This window comes from Paramormyrops kingsleyae, chromosome 5 (assembly GCF_048594095.1).
Source record: "Paramormyrops kingsleyae isolate MSU_618 chromosome 5, PKINGS_0.4, whole genome shotgun sequence".
NCBI lineage: Eukaryota > Metazoa > Chordata > Actinopteri > Osteoglossiformes > Mormyridae > Paramormyrops > Paramormyrops kingsleyae.
Genome location: NC_132801.1, coordinates 21,952,929 through 21,971,850, shown reverse-complemented (window position 1 = coordinate 21,971,850; position 18,922 = coordinate 21,952,929). Strand labels below are relative to the sequence as shown.

Below are 18,922 nucleotides of genomic sequence, written 5' to 3'. Positions count from 1 at the left end.
AGTGCGCGTCTGGGGCTGCGAATGACGGCGTACACTTACTGACGGCGGCGAGGAGCGAGTTGGCCAGCTTGTGTTTGTCTTTGGAGGGGGGGTCGAGAAGCCGGCTGCCGAGAGGCACCTTGTGTTTCAGGGACAGCTTTTTCAGCGGCTTGCTCCTCTCCAGGGGCTTGTTCTGCCAGTGGGTCTTCAGAACCCGCTGAAGATGCAGGTTCATGCAGACGTCTGAGTGGAACATGGCAAACCGCTTAAACCGCTGCACTGTACTATTAATAAGTGTTGTCACTACAAGAGTATCAATCTGACCCCCTGAAGACTTCATGAAAAAACAATGATATTTTTACCCCTTAATACTGGGAACATTCATGTACCTTAATTAGTTCCACCTGTTGTACCAAGACCTACATTCTTGTACTGTATCAGATCTCTGCTTAATCCTTTTGTTGATTTAACACACTTACACAACGCAGAACGTGTATAAAAGCTCCAGCAGAGCCGTCATATAGCTCATAGCTAACATCAATGCACTGCCCTTGCTAGATCTGGGCACTAACTCATGTCACAGGATTTTCAACAGTACCTCCATTACTGGTTAAACATCATCACTTACCATCATTGAAGGACAAGATGGGGTGGATGCAGGGGTCGAACTGTGACAGTCGCTCCAGCAGGGGGCGGTCAAACTGAAATTCAGCGCTGGGGGTGAGCCGGCCACCACACATCACACATGTGGAGTTGACGTCGCAGGGGCTGCGAGACGTGGGGCCTCTCTGGACCTGTGGGTAGAGGCGCATGATGATCTTTCAGAGAAACACATGGACAGGTGGAAAATACAACATATAGATGACAGGTAACACTGAGTCACAAACAGCCAAAAGTTCAATGGCAAACATTCACTGCTCATGCTGCTCTGGGCGGAACCTTAAGACGACAGGATCTGAGGACTGTGCCATTCAGGAAATGGTTTATCAATATTTTTTTTCCCCCAACAATTTCTATGTAAAAAGCTGAAGCTAAACTGGTTAAGCCAGTGTTACAAAGGGCTCAGGTAGACAGAGCATCCACACAGCTTCAGCCTGCCAGTATCCGGGGCACAAGCCACTGGACTGCTGTCTCGATCCAGGCCCCCAAAAATGCACGCGACCAAAAAAAGGGGGCGTGTGCGTTTGGCTCACCTTGCGGTGGAGGTTGGTCACTGTGCTGGGACGGACGAGCCTTCGCTTCTTCCAGCTGAGCAAAGGCCGTGTGCGGGCAGCAACGCAGGTGCTGCAGGGCGAGCAGAGCGGTCAGAGAATGGAGACACGCTCTTCTCTATCACACAAAGGCCCTGTGTCTCCTCCCACCCCCCCGAAAGCCACATGGCAGAGCCCCCCCCCCCAGTACCTGTTGATGACGCCGTTGACCTGCCTCCCAGAGTCATAGCCTTTCCACAGGCCGGATTCTGCCGAGGGACTTTGGGCTGGCGCCATGCCTTCACTGCCCTCCGACCTCCGATCCTGCAAAGACAGACGGGTGTCAGACAGACTGGCCCCAGCCCCAGGCTACCCTCACAGTCTCAGCAGAACCTACAAAAGGTGCACTACTTTGGACTTGATTCACCCCTGCCTGATAAGGAGGACAGAAAATAGGCTGTTACCACATGGTGTAATGAAAACAAAGGCCACCGCTGTTTTGCTTTCCTCCTCTCAGTCACTGGCCCACCCCCTCCGGGAACGAACCGTTTCATCTTGTCCCAATCCTGTTGGGATGGGCCAGGCCGCACTCCAAGGGCTTATCAGAAGCTTTCCCAAGGTGGGGGACCATCAGGGGAGGGGTGGGCCCCTGTGGGAACACTTCTAAAGGAATCTGACAGCCCTATCTTCAAACCTTCAAGTACTGCTAACTGTATGTTTGTCAAAGTTATCTATAAAGCAATACAATTACATGCAAGTTGGACAAATTCGTTCCCCGATTCCTCAGTAAAACCTCCCATGCGATATGCCTGCCGGCAAACTACCATGAATGAAGTGAGTTGAAAGGCCATTCCAACTTCCAGACCAAAGCACAGGTGTTTGCCGTTGATGCAGTCATGCTTAAATGACATGTTAAAGACTACTATTATTTCATTTACCCTTTTTTGCTCCCTTAAATCAGATAAATCATTTTAAACACAGTCCGTTTGAAATTGGAAAATGCACAGTTCACATATTGAGAGCGCTAACCATTCCCTAAATTCAAAAGAGAGGAGTCACACTGCAATGAAATGAGAGAGAAGTGCGGTATTAAGACAGACTGATTTCAAAATTTCACCGGGGGCAGCTAACTGTGGTCATACATATACTGGAACAGAAATACACACACGGTAACAGACCAGGCTGCAAATTAATTCTATCCATTTTAATGTCTCACCCTCAGTTCTACTGTGATTCCAAGTGATAATGGATCATATAACACCTACTATAGACCTCCAGCAGAGACCTGGTCGAGGTCGTCATCTGTGCTGGTTCAAATTAAGACCGTATACCTGAGCACAGAGTCATTCTGCACCTCTGAAAGCTGACAACCCACAGTAAAGACCAGTCTTGAAGGTCTCGCTCCCAAGTGACATCCAACTGAACTGCAGCCCAAACACTGTGGTTCAGACAGCAGGGGCTGCGCACTGGCAGTACTGACCACCTCTGCCAGTGTACGCAAAGTTGCGGACAGCTGTAAGACTTACCAGTATGACCTGGCAGTCCACGGTCTCCACCCGTTCGAACTGCCCCTTCAGCTCTGCACCATCCTCCAGGGACGTGTCACAAGGGGCGAGGTCTCCAAGCTCAACCAATCCCTGTGTGGGTGAAAGGTGACGGCCTGACGCACGGATGCAGTGGCAGTGGAGGCCTTTGTTGTATGCCCAACGGAGACTCTTTTGTGCGAGTGCTCGCGGGCGAGGCGCGGTAACACGCTGTCAGAAGCGTTTCTGCTATAAGTAAACGGATCCGGCATGATCTCTGCTCCCATTTCACCACCACAGCCTCGTCACGCCAAAGTGAACTCGGCTGAAAAGGTGCCGTACAAAAGCGGCCAGACCAGAATTTCGACATCGCCCCCAAAGCACCACGGTTTGACAAACAAAGGGCTGCCGGCGCCGCCCCCATGGCCCCGATGCCATCGCCAGCCCCCACCTTGTTGGTTCGGATGTGGCGGTAGATGTCCGTCTGCTGCCGGATGCGGTACTCCAGGTCGGAGATCTGAGCCTGAAGCCAGTTCCAGTGGCTGATGATGGAGGCCCTCTCTGTGGCGTAGCGCCCCTCTGCTCTCCTCCATCTACAGAGACATAAGCGAGGGATTGTTCAGCTATTAGTGGGGGCTGCGCACACATGTACATACATCCAGGTGCACGCTTCCTATTCCAGACCCATGCCCCCTCCCATTCCCCCACCCCCCAGCACCCCTTGCCGGGAAACGCGCTTAACCGTGAGCTGATGTTCAGCCCTGCCGGTGCACGGGTATCTGTGTTCTTCCCGCGCTGCTGCCAGCAAATTCCATTGGAGGCACATGGTTGGACGGCAGCCTGCCGTAAGCAGCCAGTACGAGGCAAAGAAAGAAAATCATCACAAAGTCACTGCTTAGGCAAAGTAACAGTCTGGTGCTGCAGATGAAAACTGCACCGCGACCAGACAGGAGAGAGCACAGGAAAACTCAGTTCTGAATGCCATTATCCAGTGGCGTCTTGTACAACAACGGAACACTGCTACAGCTGGGAATGATGAAAGTACACTGTCCCACGAAAAAGCAGGTCAAAGGGTGAGTCGTGACTCTGAAGGCAAGCTGCTGTGTTTATCTCAGGTGTGGAAAGCCCCCAGAACTCCAGGGTTTAAACCAGCTCAGAATGACCAAAGTCAGCAGAACCATTTGCAGAAAGGACGGTGCAGCGGAATCAGCCTCTCCGTGGGAAAAACCAGATGAATTAAATGCAGGCCATCCAGTTTTCGAGGCGGCGCTTTCCCTCGCTCTCCTCTTCGAAGATGCACGCAGTAATCTCATTACCACTACACTAAGCCAGGAATTAGAAGCGAGTGCTGATGTACTCCCTGCAATATTCGACGTGAATAAGGCCAGAATCAGCAGCATTCAGCATGTTATTTATAATTAAGTCAACACAACAAAAGGGAATGCGTTGTTCCAGGTTGTGTGTGTGTGTGTGTGGTGGTGGGGGGTGGGAGGATTCAATTACTTCATGACAAATAAGCTCATCCAGCGACTGGGAAAACCCACACCCTGTCTGATGCAGTAAGAATGCAAGCAAGAGCACTGTGACCTGCAATGCCTGGATAACGAGCCTCCCGTGGCAGCACAAGGAAAGCAGGCAGACAAGCAGACACAGGAAGAAGGTCATAATCAGACAGACAAATGGTACACTGGACTACCTCATACGCACACTGTTCATTACCAGTGTCCCGACCTAGACCTTAATCCTTAAGAGAAATTCTAATATTCCCCCTCAATTAAGTGTGTCACAGATAATAGCCGTTTAAATAATACCGACGGCTCTGAACCAGACACAGTAAGTTTAACCTCTGTGACATGCATCACACAGGAAAAAAATCCAGGCCTTTTCATAAGTGATGTTTTGGATCAAGCTGCTTAGCAACCTCATGCAGACACTGACAGAAGGCATTTATACAAGGTCTCAGTGAGCCGAAGAAAATACAGGCAGGGTCCACTTCTTACGCATCCTTTACATCAATCTTTGACCAAAGCCAGGATTGAGGAGACCCCCTCTGATTATAAATTGCATACAATAAAGAATTGTTCCCATTCACGAAGGAGCGCTGCCCCCAGGGGGCACTATCACACCAACGCTCACACCTAACTACAGGGACAGCAGCATGCATGCGTCTGAGCCGACACAGGTGGCCAGACCACAGTTCTGTCCCGACTTAGCACTTTGAACCCGACTCCGCGCAGGTCACAGGACAACGGCACTCCACCCATCCACATTAATTAAAAATGTCCACCGAGATGGAAGGCACCAAGGGGAGCAGAGACGCCCGCCATTTCGCCAACGGGGGAGGGGGGAGGGAGGAGACTGGGCAGACGCCGCATTACCTCAGCCAGCCACGCAAACCAAAGGTGGGGGTGGGGGAAGCAGCTGTGCTACAAAGAGATTCGCGTACAGAGCGCTACAAACGAGCCCCCCCCTCTCCGATCCACAGGAGCAGGACGAGGGCAGCGAGTCTGTACACAGGATGGACAAAAGCACAGGGCAGCTGTGCAGAGCCCAGTTTGAAGAGATGCAGATCTTCTACTAAAAGAAAACCCATTAAAAGGTACTTCAGGGTAGCATTATTAAAAAGACAGAAAGAAGGCTTCCAGCGCTGGAGAAACAGGGACAGTCAACGGAAATGGTGTGTGAACCGCAACGTGTGCTCTGTTTGAAGCTCACTGTATGATGCGGTGACGTAGCAACTGGTTTTTAAATCTCCAATGCTCTGTTACCCACCACCCACAGGTAGGTCACACGTATTCCCCCCTTAAGTGCCCTCAGACAGAGCGCCAGTTGCTTTGTGCTCTGTTTTGGAATATGGGGGTGAGGATGCACGGGTCACATGACAAGGCCAGAGTGCAGCCTTGATATAGGCCAAGTCGTAAATGGGAACATAGATCCACAATCAGCACGTTAAGGGCTGTGGTGTGTCGTGACGGTGAACAGCAAGTTGGAAAAACACACTCACAAAATACCTTGAGCTTCAAGTGCTAAAAAAAAAAAAGAAGGAATTGACCTACAATTAGAGATCTTGTGACAACTCCAACTTAAAACCATTTCTTAATTCATCAACTTTTAAAGAGTCAAACATTCATACAAAAGGCTCCTTAAGAAGGTGACAGCTAGTATCTGTAGGTCGGGAACATCCGACGTCGCTCACAAAAATGGCCAGGCGAAGCATAGAGGCTTTTCTGCTTCGAGGATGCGGGTCTCTCCGCCCAGGAACGAGGCTGCCTCTTCTCCGCCTCCAAAAGGGAGGATTCCGAGAGAACAAAGGCTTTAATGTGATGAAAATAAACAGCCCGCCCCTGCATCACATGACACAGCCGGTGTGTAGAGATGTGGGGGGGGGGGGGGGTCAAAACAGAGTGTGATGGAGAAGACAGAGCACAGGCTGAGACACTGCCTGATTCTGAAGGAATGGTGAGGAGACCAAATAAACCCAACCAAGAATCACACCCGACAGCCTATCCATAGGTCATTAACACAACATACTCCCAGCTACAAAAAAACAGCCACCTGTGGTCCTACAGGAAATGGCTAAGCAGATGGACATGGGATTCCATGGTCACACGGGCATCCCCCCACGCCCCCACCCTGCACCAAGCACCAGTGCTCCTAGTTCCTCGTCAGCACATTCCCTCCGGCTCCTCCCGCCACTATCCATGCAGGCACAGCATGCGGAGATGAGGTCCGGTTCGAGGTTCCGTCGGAGCGTGGCATGCACAGCCAGAGTCCAGACGGGCCTCAAGCTGACATGCTCCGCTTCCTAGCAAACAGGCAGGAGTGGCCAAAGACACTCATTCACCCCAAGGCCCCGAGACCAGATGGGTCGCTGCCGCCAGAGCGTTTCACATGCTTCTCAGCTGCCTGTGACTCTATGCGAATGGTCCAGGAGGATGAGCTTGTACAGACAAATGTCATTTTCCCTTGAGGGTCCCTGTGAGGAAGCAGACTTTGCTTCTTATTATCGACTTCACACATTTTACACATGAAAGACCTGAAGTGTTTCAACATACGTTAAATGCATATATAAAACCTCTGCAAGGACAGAACAGGCAAGCAACTAAAAGCCAAAACAAATGCTGGAAAACCAAACAGTTGCAGCATGACATCACTACTTTAAAAGGCAGTGCTTCATTCTAGTCACACTTCACTTTGATGATTCTTTTCATAACATGCAAATTAGGGTCTACTGGAGACTGAATAGCTGCCAGACTATGCAATCTTCCTACAATTCAGGACAGAGGTAGAGGAACACAAACCCCACCTCTCAACCTCCTGCTGACAAAGGCTACTGGTACAACGTGGGCCGAAATGGGTATATATTCCCCCAAAGACTCACAGGGGTGGCCAGGTCACGCAGAGTCTAGTGAGCCAAATGAACACAGGTAGGGCAAATGCCACGGTAGGCTATGCACAAACCCAATTTCCCAGTGGGGGGGGGCGGCAAAATGGGATGCATCAAACCAGCAGGTGAAGTCACACTTTTGAGCTCCATCACATCGATTGGGGGAACAAAGGACCTGAGAAGCAGTGCTGCCAGTATTTTCCAAAAGGGAAGAATTTCACATCATAAATCTCAACGCTCCAGTAAATTCCTGCAGGGAATGAAAATAAAAGCACAATAAAATAGTGCAAATGATGGAAGGCAGGGTTCATGGCATTCAGAGGCACCCTTTGCTCATGGTCTGAAGAAGGGGCACTGAGATCGATCCCAGAGATCCTGAACAACTGGATTCCAAATCAGCGGGTTTAATTATTAGCAATAAAATGGATGGATAAGATTACACTGGTCAACAAAAAAAAAAACTTTTTGTTTGCTACTGAGAAGTTGAGAAGTGTTTCTAGTTCAATTTTTAATGCTGATTTCAGATCTGTAATTAAAATTCAGCTATCACGTCTGGTTTCTGAGCTACACATTGCTGATGTTTAAGATAATTTGATATTTAATTTGATAATGTCCCACCAAACTTGTGTTAAGGATTTTACACTGAAAACAAACATTAACACACATAAAGAGTACATGTTACACCACATATACACAGATCTTAACTCACACAAGTGATGTCAGCATGTTCAAAAATGTTTGAGACACTTGCTTTTACGCTTGTACTGTACATTCATCTCTCTTTGCAAGAACCAACAGTCGTCTCCCATCATACTGGGATTGAACTTTCCCTAATATCTGCATTCCATCATCTTCATATCTTGATGAAATCTCTCCCCATGCTCATCACTGGCATCACCAAGATTGGGTGGGAAGAAGTCAAGGTGGGAATGTAAAAAGTGCATCTTAAGTGACATTCTGGCACCCATTACCTGAAACACTGTCAACATGTTCTCCACAAGCTCAACATAATTCTCTGATCTATGGTTACCAAGAAAATTCTGAACAACCAGCACAAATTGGTACAGCAAATGGCATGTTTTTCCGTCTGCCATTCGGCCACTGTGTTAAACTGGAGTAGCACACATGAGGGGCTCATGCTTTATTTTGGTTGCCAACTTTGCAACCAAAATAATGGTAGTATGCACTTCTAAGTCTGCTGGACAGACCCTTTCGCTGATCTTGTGCAGCAAATTGTCCGCAGACATAAGAGAAGTTATCAGGATGGTTCACACAACCTGTTCATATCATCTAAAACAAAAGCAATAAAAATGTAAAAATTCACAGGTAAAAAGTCAGTACAATCACTTTTAGTATAAAATTTCAATTTAGTGGCATATTTAATCGATTATAGTCCAAAATTCAATGTTGTGTTACGGAACCAGTAATCCACCGACGCTTCACGGCAGCGTTATCGACAAAAATGTTATAAACACAAACCCATGACCCATAACTTAAAAATGGGACGTGATAGACAAAAATGGATTTCAGATTTAGAGTCACCATGTGGACTTTGATAAGGTACAGCTGACAGAACTCCAGTAGCAAAATGACTATTGACCAGTGTTATTTATGCAGGAATATGTCACCTTACAGTAACTGTACAAGACTAAAGACAGTGGAACTGAAATGGCTCAAGTGACCCAAGCATGGTGAGATGACATGAACCTTTTGTAAGTGAAACAGGGTAAGATAAACCACCAATGTTCATCTTCACCTGTCATTTTACACCCCAGTGGAATGCACTGCAGGCCATGGCAGCTTCATGGAAAGCTAGTACTGCAGTCGTTCCCCCACCACCCACTGGCGCCAAGTTCACCTGGACGTTCAAGGCGTGAACATCTGGCTAATAGAGGAAAAAAAAATTCAGACACCGCAGCCCTAAAGCAAGAAAAGGGAGGAGAGGAGATGAATGCTCCAGTGCTGGTCTCCAGTCTGGTTTGCCGTGGCCTGGGAGCCACTGAGAAACAGCCTCGTGTCTGCCTGCCTGTCAGCCTGGCCCCCAAGCGCACCCCTTCCAAGCTGGCCTCAGAGTACACACAGGAGTGCGCTCCCTCAGCAGCCAGGGGGATGTGGTCCCCGCTCCGCAGCCTTCAGCGGTGCCAGCACCAGGCACCCAGGCACCCAACCTTTTCAGGGTTCACAGCCATGAGGGTTGGGATGTTTCCCCAATGACAGAGGGGAGAGACGGCAGAAAGGGGAGACACCTTAGTGACAGCCCACACATCTCATTCTATAACCCAAGCAGCCTCCTCATACCAAAATGGTAACACTGCTAATTACTCGCCAGTTAAGAGAAGCAATAATTTTTTAGAATTTAATGGGACTTAAGGTGTTGTGAAATTAGCTAAAAAAAATATTCAGGTCTCATTCAGTTCCAATACAGCTGCGGCGACACACAAATCAGATTCCTCACTTCGGGTAGCAGAGCTATTTTAAGAAACTATTTCACACATGTTCATTTTAATTGACCTATGACCCGCAAATTCACGTAGCTCAACCAATTGGGTATGGCGTGGGTGAGGTTGACCTTTCAACTTTACCGGCTGTTGGCTGTGGAACAGTCAATTACTTTTAACTGTTAATTGTCAATTTGTTAATTTGTAAATGGGAGAAAAGCTGTATTAGTAAGAGAGCACTAAAATGGGTCTCGAAGGTAAAAAGCATATTATATTGCATTTTATAACATTGCAAGTTAATATGCTTCACACCTAGCTTACTGGATTAATTTCCCCAGTACAGACTAGTGAGACAAAAGAAAAAATATTAGATTTCTTACTTAACTCTAAATGGATGGCATTCCTTTAAATACTAACAGTTGCTCTAATCATCAAAACATGAACAGTGATTAAATGTTTTGATTATTTTACACGGCACTCACTAAAAACAGACAAGTAAGCAGTAACTAGAGGTACACCAATCCCACTTTCAGTACCGATACGATCCCAATACCTAAACAGAGGGTATGGGCTGATATAAGTACCGATCCGATACCCAAGCTCTATTTGAACTAGTAAATATATATATATAACCATACGTGCTGTTGTAATTAATTTTTCCTCCCACTGATACGCCAGCAGCCCCTCGTGTATCACAAGCTGTAGCGAATGCACAGAACAGCCCAAGCTAGTGACTCCCAAATCATTTTTTTCCATATTACTTGCATTGTCTTGCACAATTGCATGCGCTTTGTTTAGTGGGATTTTCCACTAAACGCTACTCCCATCCCGCAAAACTTTGTTTTTCCAAAGATTGCGAATCATTGTGTTACTAATTGTTTCAAGCGTAAAATGCTTCCAGCTTGTAGACATGTTTGTTAGTTTACTTTGCACGCATGCAAGGCACATTTACCATTGTCCCATCTGGTGTTCTTACGCTCCTCCTAACAAGGGTACGCAGATGACGTCACAGCCAGCAGAAGTCACTGCGCTCACACCCACTGAGCGGCAAATAAGACTGAGTGGCAGCATTAGTGTTCAGCTTGAACGCTGCGAAAACACATGTAAAATGGGAAAGAGCTGACGTACGACTGATTGACCAAATCGATTTAACAAGAAATAGGACCCATCTTTTTACAGACTACCGAAAACTAAATAAGTATCGGTTGTATATTGGTCACATATGGATGATACCCGATCCGTCTAATTAGGTATGTACTGTTGGCGATAGCGATCCCGAATATCAAATCGGTGCACCCCTAGTATTAATCAAGAAGAGACGGATCACACTACTGACAGCAGGCTAAACCTCTTAGCCATTAGCCCTGTAAACATAGTGCACTGCACCAGTCCCTAAGTACACATAAATTAGAAAGAACCATGACAGCCAAAGATGTAATTTCCTGGGGAAGTAGCAGCCATGGAGAATCTGAAGGCGCAGCCAAGGCATCAAGCGACAACAGGACACCGACTGGCCAGGAACCTCAGAAGGTGACGCCCTTAGAGAAAATGGACTGCTCTAGCTAGTGCTGAGCGATAAAACAATCTCGATTTTTCATCGATAAAAAATGAGGACGATCATGATGATACACACAGACTATAAAACTCGATCAACCAAGTTTGCTCCGCTTTAGAGAATGCGCTGAGACAGACAACTCGATGGCCTATCAAGCAGAGGTTTACTGAACACCAGCACAACAGCCAATCACCGACGACGTTGTAATTTTGCCCATCCTCCCTTAAAGCAGCAACGGGTACGTTCGACTTGGGCTTTGGTCTGTCTGCAGCTGACGCGACGTGGAGCACGATCTGGCTGCAGGGGTGGAGTATAAACTTACTGCAGCCAAGTCGGACAACTTCTACTCCTCGTAGTCTGTGACACCTGACTGCAATGGCAGCACTGCCAGAAGGGTGTAGATAAATCTATACAAATATCAACTGCATGCACATTACTTCTTTTACAATAACCAGCTCCTGATGCAAACTGTTAGCAGTGAATAAAACTATTGTATATAGTGGCTCTGTGTAAAAAGATAGCTGCCGGGAAAAAGATCAAATGCATGTATTTCAAGGATTCAAAGTTTTTATTGTCATGTACAGAGTACAATGTAATTCTTACTTGAATGCCTTCTTCACAGACTGGACGATTAAACAAAGCAGCGAAACATTACAGTGACTAACAAACAAACCACTAACTTACATGTACTGTTAGAGCATTTATGCAATTTATTTAAACTTTATTTTACCAGGTAAATGAACTGAAAACCAGTGCTTTTCGGGAGAAATAGCAGATAACGCATTGGATCTTCCTGGGATACAAACGTCATGCTTGTGACTAAAATCTTCAGCCTATAAGGGCAAAGTTGTGTCGTCACGGAGGCGGTTCCAGTTTGTGCTGCACGGTCTGTCTCAAGTCGGCTTGCTCTCGCGAGAATTTTGTACCATGTGACATGGTGACGCGTGGTGACGTTTTGCAGCGCCGGACAAAAAAAAATCTATCCATGATTTGGCATTTTTTTGAATAAGTATTTTTTGTTTGGTTTAGATATTTTTCTTCCTCAGAATTTTTAAAAGTTTTTAAGAAACCAAGAATAGAGGAAGATACTTGTTGCAGTCAGTTCTGTCCTGCTTTATATTGTTTGCCCTTTAACATATTTCCAATATTATACAGTTTTGCACATTGTTACATTATTATATGGTTTTGTTCATTTGAGCTATGTTTCTTTGAATACTTGAAAATCAATAACCTTTAATAATTTTAATTATTTAATTATTGTATGTAAAACAGTAAAATTTGTTGGAAAATAAGTATTTGTTTACTAATATTGTTTATTTCAATGTATTCATTCTATTTGTCAGAATAGGGTTATTTTTATTATTATTTTAATTATTACATTATTACATGGAACAGCATTGTGAAACTAATATTGATAATTATCGATATCGGTCAATACAGGAAAAAATATCGTGATAATTTTTTTGCCATATCGCCCAGCTCTATCTCTAGCAAATTATGACGCTGGTGGCCTAATTGTTACGGACATGCACTTGTAATCAAAAGACTGCTGGTTCGAATTCCCGACCAACAAAGTAACATTACGGTACCCTGAGCAAGGTACCACCCCCAAGTACTATTCCCCAGGTACTGAATTAGCTGCCCCTTGCTTTGTCACGATGTGACATATGGGTTAAATCCAGAGGACACATTTCGTTGTTGTGCACTGTGTGCTATGGTGTGTCAACAATGACAATTAATCCCTTTCACCTTGTGTATGTATAGATAGATACTGGAGCATTCAGTTTGGAAGCAACCAAGGAGAGCTTGAAGGGATCAGGCCCACTTTCATTAATACCTTGATCAGCAACTGCGTAATTTAAAAACAGTGAATTTCAATTGAGAGGCTATTGTGACGTTCACCTGGTCTGGCCTACCTTAAATTAAGCCAGCAAGGTTATTATAAAAACATTGAAGTGTGTCTTGAATTTAACTAGGATTAATTAAAGTGTTTGAAGAGCTAAATGAATACAAATTCACTTTAAAGCAGGATGGAAATTAGATACTTTCGGTCTTCTCACCATACAGGTGTCCATCAGCCAACACAAACTAGATTTAATATGAAACACTGAAACATGATCTCAGCCATCTGCTAAGCAACTCATTTTAACCCAGTCATAACTGTGGGATTCACGTAAATTTGCCTATTTAAGAAGGGAACTACGAGAACACCAAAACACCTATATTGAAACAATTGTCTTAAGGCGTCACAAGTCAAGCTGACAAAGTGCTAGAGCCAGGCAATGAAGACGATCACTGAGCACTGTGTTCAGCCTGCACTTGGCACTGACCCGCACACACAGCAATGTATGATCCATTATTTATCACAGACTGAAGCTGGTGTGAGCTAGCTTCAACAGCAGTGGTGGTCAGCTCTAGTTCTCAAAGCATTTAACACCCTCCAGCAGAAAATTCTACTAACAGTAAGTACTAACAGAACTACAAGTAAATAATCTCAAAACTTTTTGTCTCAAAGCAGCTTTATTTTTCACATACATATAAAAGTTCTAGGTGGCCAGGGGTGATCTTACAGAGAAACACCAAATCCTTTTTACTTCACCATTAAATAAACAATGACATACACATCTCTTTAGTGTATACACTGGAAAGCAACAGACTGGAAATGTGGTCAAAGTGCCTAAAAACTAAACTAAACTGACTGGATAACACTTCTGTCCTGCTGAAATATGCAAGGTAGATACAACACAAGCAAGAAGGGAGGAGATGCTCTTTGTGGTGAATCATGTCACAGTGGTCCCAGAAAACTCATGGGGGGGGGGAATATTCAGGTTTTGAGAACAGCTTTAACGCGAGCATGCAGACAGTACAGCTCAAATGCCAGTGCCACCTGTTTAATCATCACCTGGAGAGAGATGTGGGTGGAGTAAATCAATCCTGTTTGAAAAAATAAGCAGGATAGTTGATGGACCTGCAAACCAGATGATTTATACACATGCACAGGTGACTGGGACAGTGGCATAGCCACAGAAACCCTTGAAGGGCTGCATCTCAATCAGCAGATGTAATGGTCAACCAGAAAAGACTAATGTTAATCTGCAACTTTCCATGAACCTTCCCCTGGCCGAGCGAGGTTAATAACCAAGAGCAAAGGGGCCTTTTAGAAATGGCAAAAAAAAGGAGCAGGGAAATGAAGCGGTCTGTCTCTCTCCCTTCCCTTATAATCATCAGGAATAGCATGATTAAGGCTGTCTAACTATGACCCAGAAGAGGACAACATGGCTTCTGGCTGTGTGATGGGTCCAGACGAGCAGCTGGCCCCACGTCCCGCCTCTTCAGAGCACATGAGGTCTGGGGCGAGGCGGCAGACGCAGCGGGAGCTGCCAGGCACAGATGCTGCCAGGGGGGCTAACAAAGATCCCCTGTGCAGAGACAGAGCTCCTAGGAGCAACTACGGGGGGGGGGGGGGGGTCTACACTGCCCAATCCCACTACAGATGAGGCAAATGCTTTGACATGTATAGTGAGTGAACTTTATATATATATATATATATGAGAGAGAGAGAGCGAGCGTGAGAGAGAGTGTGTGTCACAAAAACAGCTGGCATATGATGAACTGCGTACAGAACCTGAAAGTATGTTTCAATTCCTGATTAATTAGAACAGGGTCCAATTCACAGGTGCTTGCATCTAAGATGTCCTTTTCACTTCAGTGCTCCACCATATTCAGAGAAAGGCAGCAGCTGTCGCCCACCCCTAACTCTGTGGCGGCACTTCAGGAAGGGGCTCCCTTCACTCATGGCTAAGCTAGGTTCATTCAGAGCAAATATAGGAAAGGCAGTACAGGAAAACAATGACGAGTGACGTTGCCAAGGCCAAATCCAGGCCACTTTCAATTTGCAACACTGTCCTCCTACTGCGTTTACAAGCCCTAATATCACTGCTGGGCCTGCAGTGATGCAGTACCATGACGTACAGCTCACAGCCACAGGAAACACCCTCCCCCCCACCACCACCGTACACACACCCACAATGAGCTGCTTCCTGAATCTGTCTGGGGAGGGAGTGTTTGTGTAGTGCTAAGGCCTTCTCCAACCTTCAGCACAATTAACCATCAGCTATACTAATTCAGATTGAGATTGATAGTGACTTATTTTATTCCACAGCATCTAATTCAAGTCACTGAATCAAAGGCCATTAAGATGAAGCAAAAAGAATGCACTGCATTTACTGAACAGAAAACTCTCTGCTTAAAATTTTTACTTGAAATCATACTGCCATGGCCAACAACATCAGGAACTCTTGACAAGATTAAAACTGAACTAAGCTTTTATGCATTAAACTGAAGGACTTAATTCAACGATTCTTTGGGGCTTCGGAAAGCACAGGCTGTAGCAAGAGGCAATTGTTCAAATAAAAAAAAAAATGGGCAAGACTTCACAGAAGACATTCTGAGAACCTGTAACCCAAAAGAAGGTAAATTTTATTCTGCCTGTCACCAAAAGAATAAGCGAGGGCTTCTCACCAATAACAGTTGAGAACCCAAAGTGAGACAGAAGGGCCTATTTTAATCCCTTACATTAACACACTGATGGAAGTGTGACCGCCTGCTTCCATTCCTATGCTGATATATAGGCATAGGTGACCTTCTGCCCAGAACAAAATAAATGACAGAGATTCTTGCTGAGACAGATGAACTGCACAGTCTCTGCCGAGAGACTCATAGCATCACAGCAGTGTCTGCAGACAGGCTATAACATGCCGCCAACAAGGTTAATCAGAAGGACCAGAGCAGTGCCTGCCCTTTGCTCAATTACAGATAATGAACACACATTTTCCACAGTTTTCATTTTTACAGGAAATGATTACGAGCATCTTTCATGGACCAGCAGCAATCAACACAGAGCTGACTTATCTTCAGCTACAGGTTAGCACAGAGACAGGGCTTTTTTAAGCAGCATATCACCTCAGGGTACAACACCAGTCCGGTCACAAGGTGCGTGCTGCCATCACGTCAGAAAAGCATAGACACCCACAATCCCAGTAGTGACAGTCTCCCGGATGTTAAATGCAGTGGTGACTCACCTTTAACCCCTGCTGCACATACCCCTGCTCTTGCAAACAAAATTTTTGGGAACATGAAAGGCCTGCAAGGCTGAATGACAACATGCTCTCCAGGAAGCCTCTTTTCTAGTATCTGACGGACCACCATTTTTACTTCTGCATCCCCCAGAAGGCGGCAGGCACAGTAGACCTCCCCCGGGAACATGAAGCATCAACAACAAAACGAGAGCTCTACAAAAGGCAAGCTGTGGTTTTGGTGGTTTCTGAAACGGTACAGTTTAAGTAATTCACCTTCAAGCACTCAGCACTGCTGAGCTGGCAGCCCAAGTGCAACCAGACTACAAGTTCATAAGCACCTGCAGCTTCTCTGCTGTTGTTGACCAATCTGAAAGTGGGAGAGGGGTGTACAGCTGTAGATATGGGAGCTTTAACACTAGAACCGCTGTTTCCCACATCAATAATAATAATAATAAAAATAATAATAGATACTTTATTGATCTCGGTGCGGAAATTCCCTTTATGGCTCCCACAACTTGCTCTTTTTTGTAGAGTGAGCTGTCCGCGAAGGGCAGCCACCTGTAGAGGTGCCAAGGGAGCTGGGGGTTAAGGGCCTTGCTCAAGGACCCACAGAGATGCTGAGGCTGGGTTTTAAGCGGCGACCTTGATTACAGGCACACAGGCTTAGCCCACTGAGCCACACGCTGCCCCCCAATGAACGTCAAACTCCTTTAACCACTGAGCTATATGTTTTTAAGAACGGCATAAACTTATTTTGTGTTTTATACATATCAATCCAGGTGAAATTTTTTTTAAATGTACATTTTATTTGAAATTAACTATATAAGGCACCATTTTCAGCTGAAGCGGCTTCTCATTCCGTTTCCACTGTTGCTTGAACTGACATAAAATGAGAGAACTTTACCTATATCACTTTTTATATCTTTTTGAAATAAGACTGCCCATACCCAATTGTAGCGACTAAAGTGATGTTAAAATAAAAGCCTTGTTTTATTACCAGAGACTAAGATTAATTTCACAAGATTAATCTACCAAAACCAATAGCTAAATCGATGAGCACAAATACACGACAAGCATGACTGTTTTATGGGATTTATGTTTTTTTGGGCTGACAGTGACTGCCGCTGTGTGAATTACTGACTGTCCCATTGCTATCAATCGGTGAGCGGTGCGCTGATGCAATGGTGTGTTAGCTAAAATAAAAGGTATGATACACCGAAGAACGTCGCTGCTGGCGGTTAAAGGAGGTTGAAAAAAGCATGTTCTAGTGTTAAACGAAAACTTGAGCTGGAATCATTTCAAAAGCCGGAGGGACTAAACTGGAAAGACCACAGTCAACGAAAATGAGAATGCAAAGAGAAAGCAGAGATGGCGGCATAACTTCATATGGGCAACCTGATCTTCTGCCAGAAGAGTATAGAATGCTGCAGCGTTGAGGGGCAAAAACGACAGCCACACAGGACGTGGCTGAATGCATGCTGAAAGCGACAGCGAGGCACATATTTGCCTGCGTGCACACAAGTGCGCACGCGCACACACACCGAGCATGTAGCCTGGCACCCAAGAGTTTTGTTCGCAGATTGCGCAGGGGTGTGGATGCACAGGGTCTCATCAGATGGACCAACTGTAATTCAAGGTCACTGTCGCAGGTTTCCACCCACCATGCCTGTCCTCAGCATGGTTCCATCACTGCTTAAATTTAGCTACAGTTAAAATGAAACCGCAAACGCTGAAAAACCCCTGATTGATGTAACATGAGTGTGATCTTTTCAGCTTTATATAAGGGAGGTGGAAGCTTGAACATTGCACCCCTTCTTGTCAGTGGTGGGGGAAAATGTCCCACCTCCCAAAATTCTCTGTAGCTTACCACATAAAACAGCTACACATAAAAAAAGAGGCAGTTTTCAGAGAGGCATAAAATTTTTATAAAACTTGTTTTGGAAAAAGCTGTTGTTGGAGAAACAAACCACAGCACACCTTGCTGAAGTAAACTGTTAGGGTAAACATGAACCAAAAATAAAAATTCAAACAGTATCAGGGAACTCGGGCAAAGAAGGGGGATAGAATTAGGGCTCAGTACCATCAATGTGTTTAGTTTAAACATCATACACTTTCACTCCTGTAACCCTGACCAAGATACGTGAATCAAAAGATGGATGGACGGTTCACTTTTCAAAGCATTTCCATAACACCATAATGACTTTAGTCTGAATGAAAACAACAAGCAAAAAGTTGAACAAAACAGATGAAAAAGGTCTGTTTCAGAGTATTAAATACAAGGTACAAACATGTACAGGAAACAGAATGAAACACAGGAAATGAAAACCACCAGAGTTTTAAGCCTGAACTCTAACCAAGGATTTGGAAGAAAGCAACAATTTGAAAGGAGCTGTATAACGCTCGTAATGCCCCAAACCATTATAGACCCAAGAAAACAGCAGCTCATATGTTCACTCACGGTAACTCCAGTCATGTTGGACATAGAAGAAGAAATCAATCTGACATGATCTAGGGAGCACTGTGATCATAGTATACAGATATAACAATGTCAGGTTTACACAAAATAAATCTAAACAGCATAAACAAAGCCGACAGGAATTCAACCATTCAATTTGGTTTGTTATAAAAAGTATGTAACTGCACACACCACAGTCTGTAAGAGAGTACCACTTGGTTGTAGCACTGCTTTTGGCCCTGTAACCCCTTATTTTTTATGGAACGGTTCACCCAAAGCACACATTCATACAACTTCTAAGGAAGGGGTGGGGGGGG

General features: G+C 45.4%; 1 protein-coding gene across 4 annotated transcripts in view; it reads right to left on the bottom strand.

The window, feature by feature from the left end:
* LOC111856783 (KAT8 regulatory NSL complex subunit 1) overlaps positions 1-18,922 on the bottom strand; it is a 54,658-nt gene that overhangs the window by 4,664 nt on the left and 31,072 nt on the right. For all 4 annotated transcript variants that reach the window (XM_023837008.2, XM_023837009.2, XM_023837007.2 and 1 more), the window contains 6 exons: positions 3,144-3,285; positions 2,696-2,806; positions 1,381-1,493; positions 1,173-1,263; positions 608-773; positions 40-222 (listed from right to left, as the gene is read on the bottom strand). In XM_023837008.2, the coding sequence (XP_023692776.2) occupies positions 40-222; positions 608-773; positions 1,173-1,263; positions 1,381-1,493; positions 2,696-2,806; positions 3,144-3,285 (806 nt within the window). The remainder of the gene's footprint in view (positions 1-39; positions 223-607; positions 774-1,172; positions 1,264-1,380; positions 1,494-2,695; positions 2,807-3,143; positions 3,286-18,922) is intronic.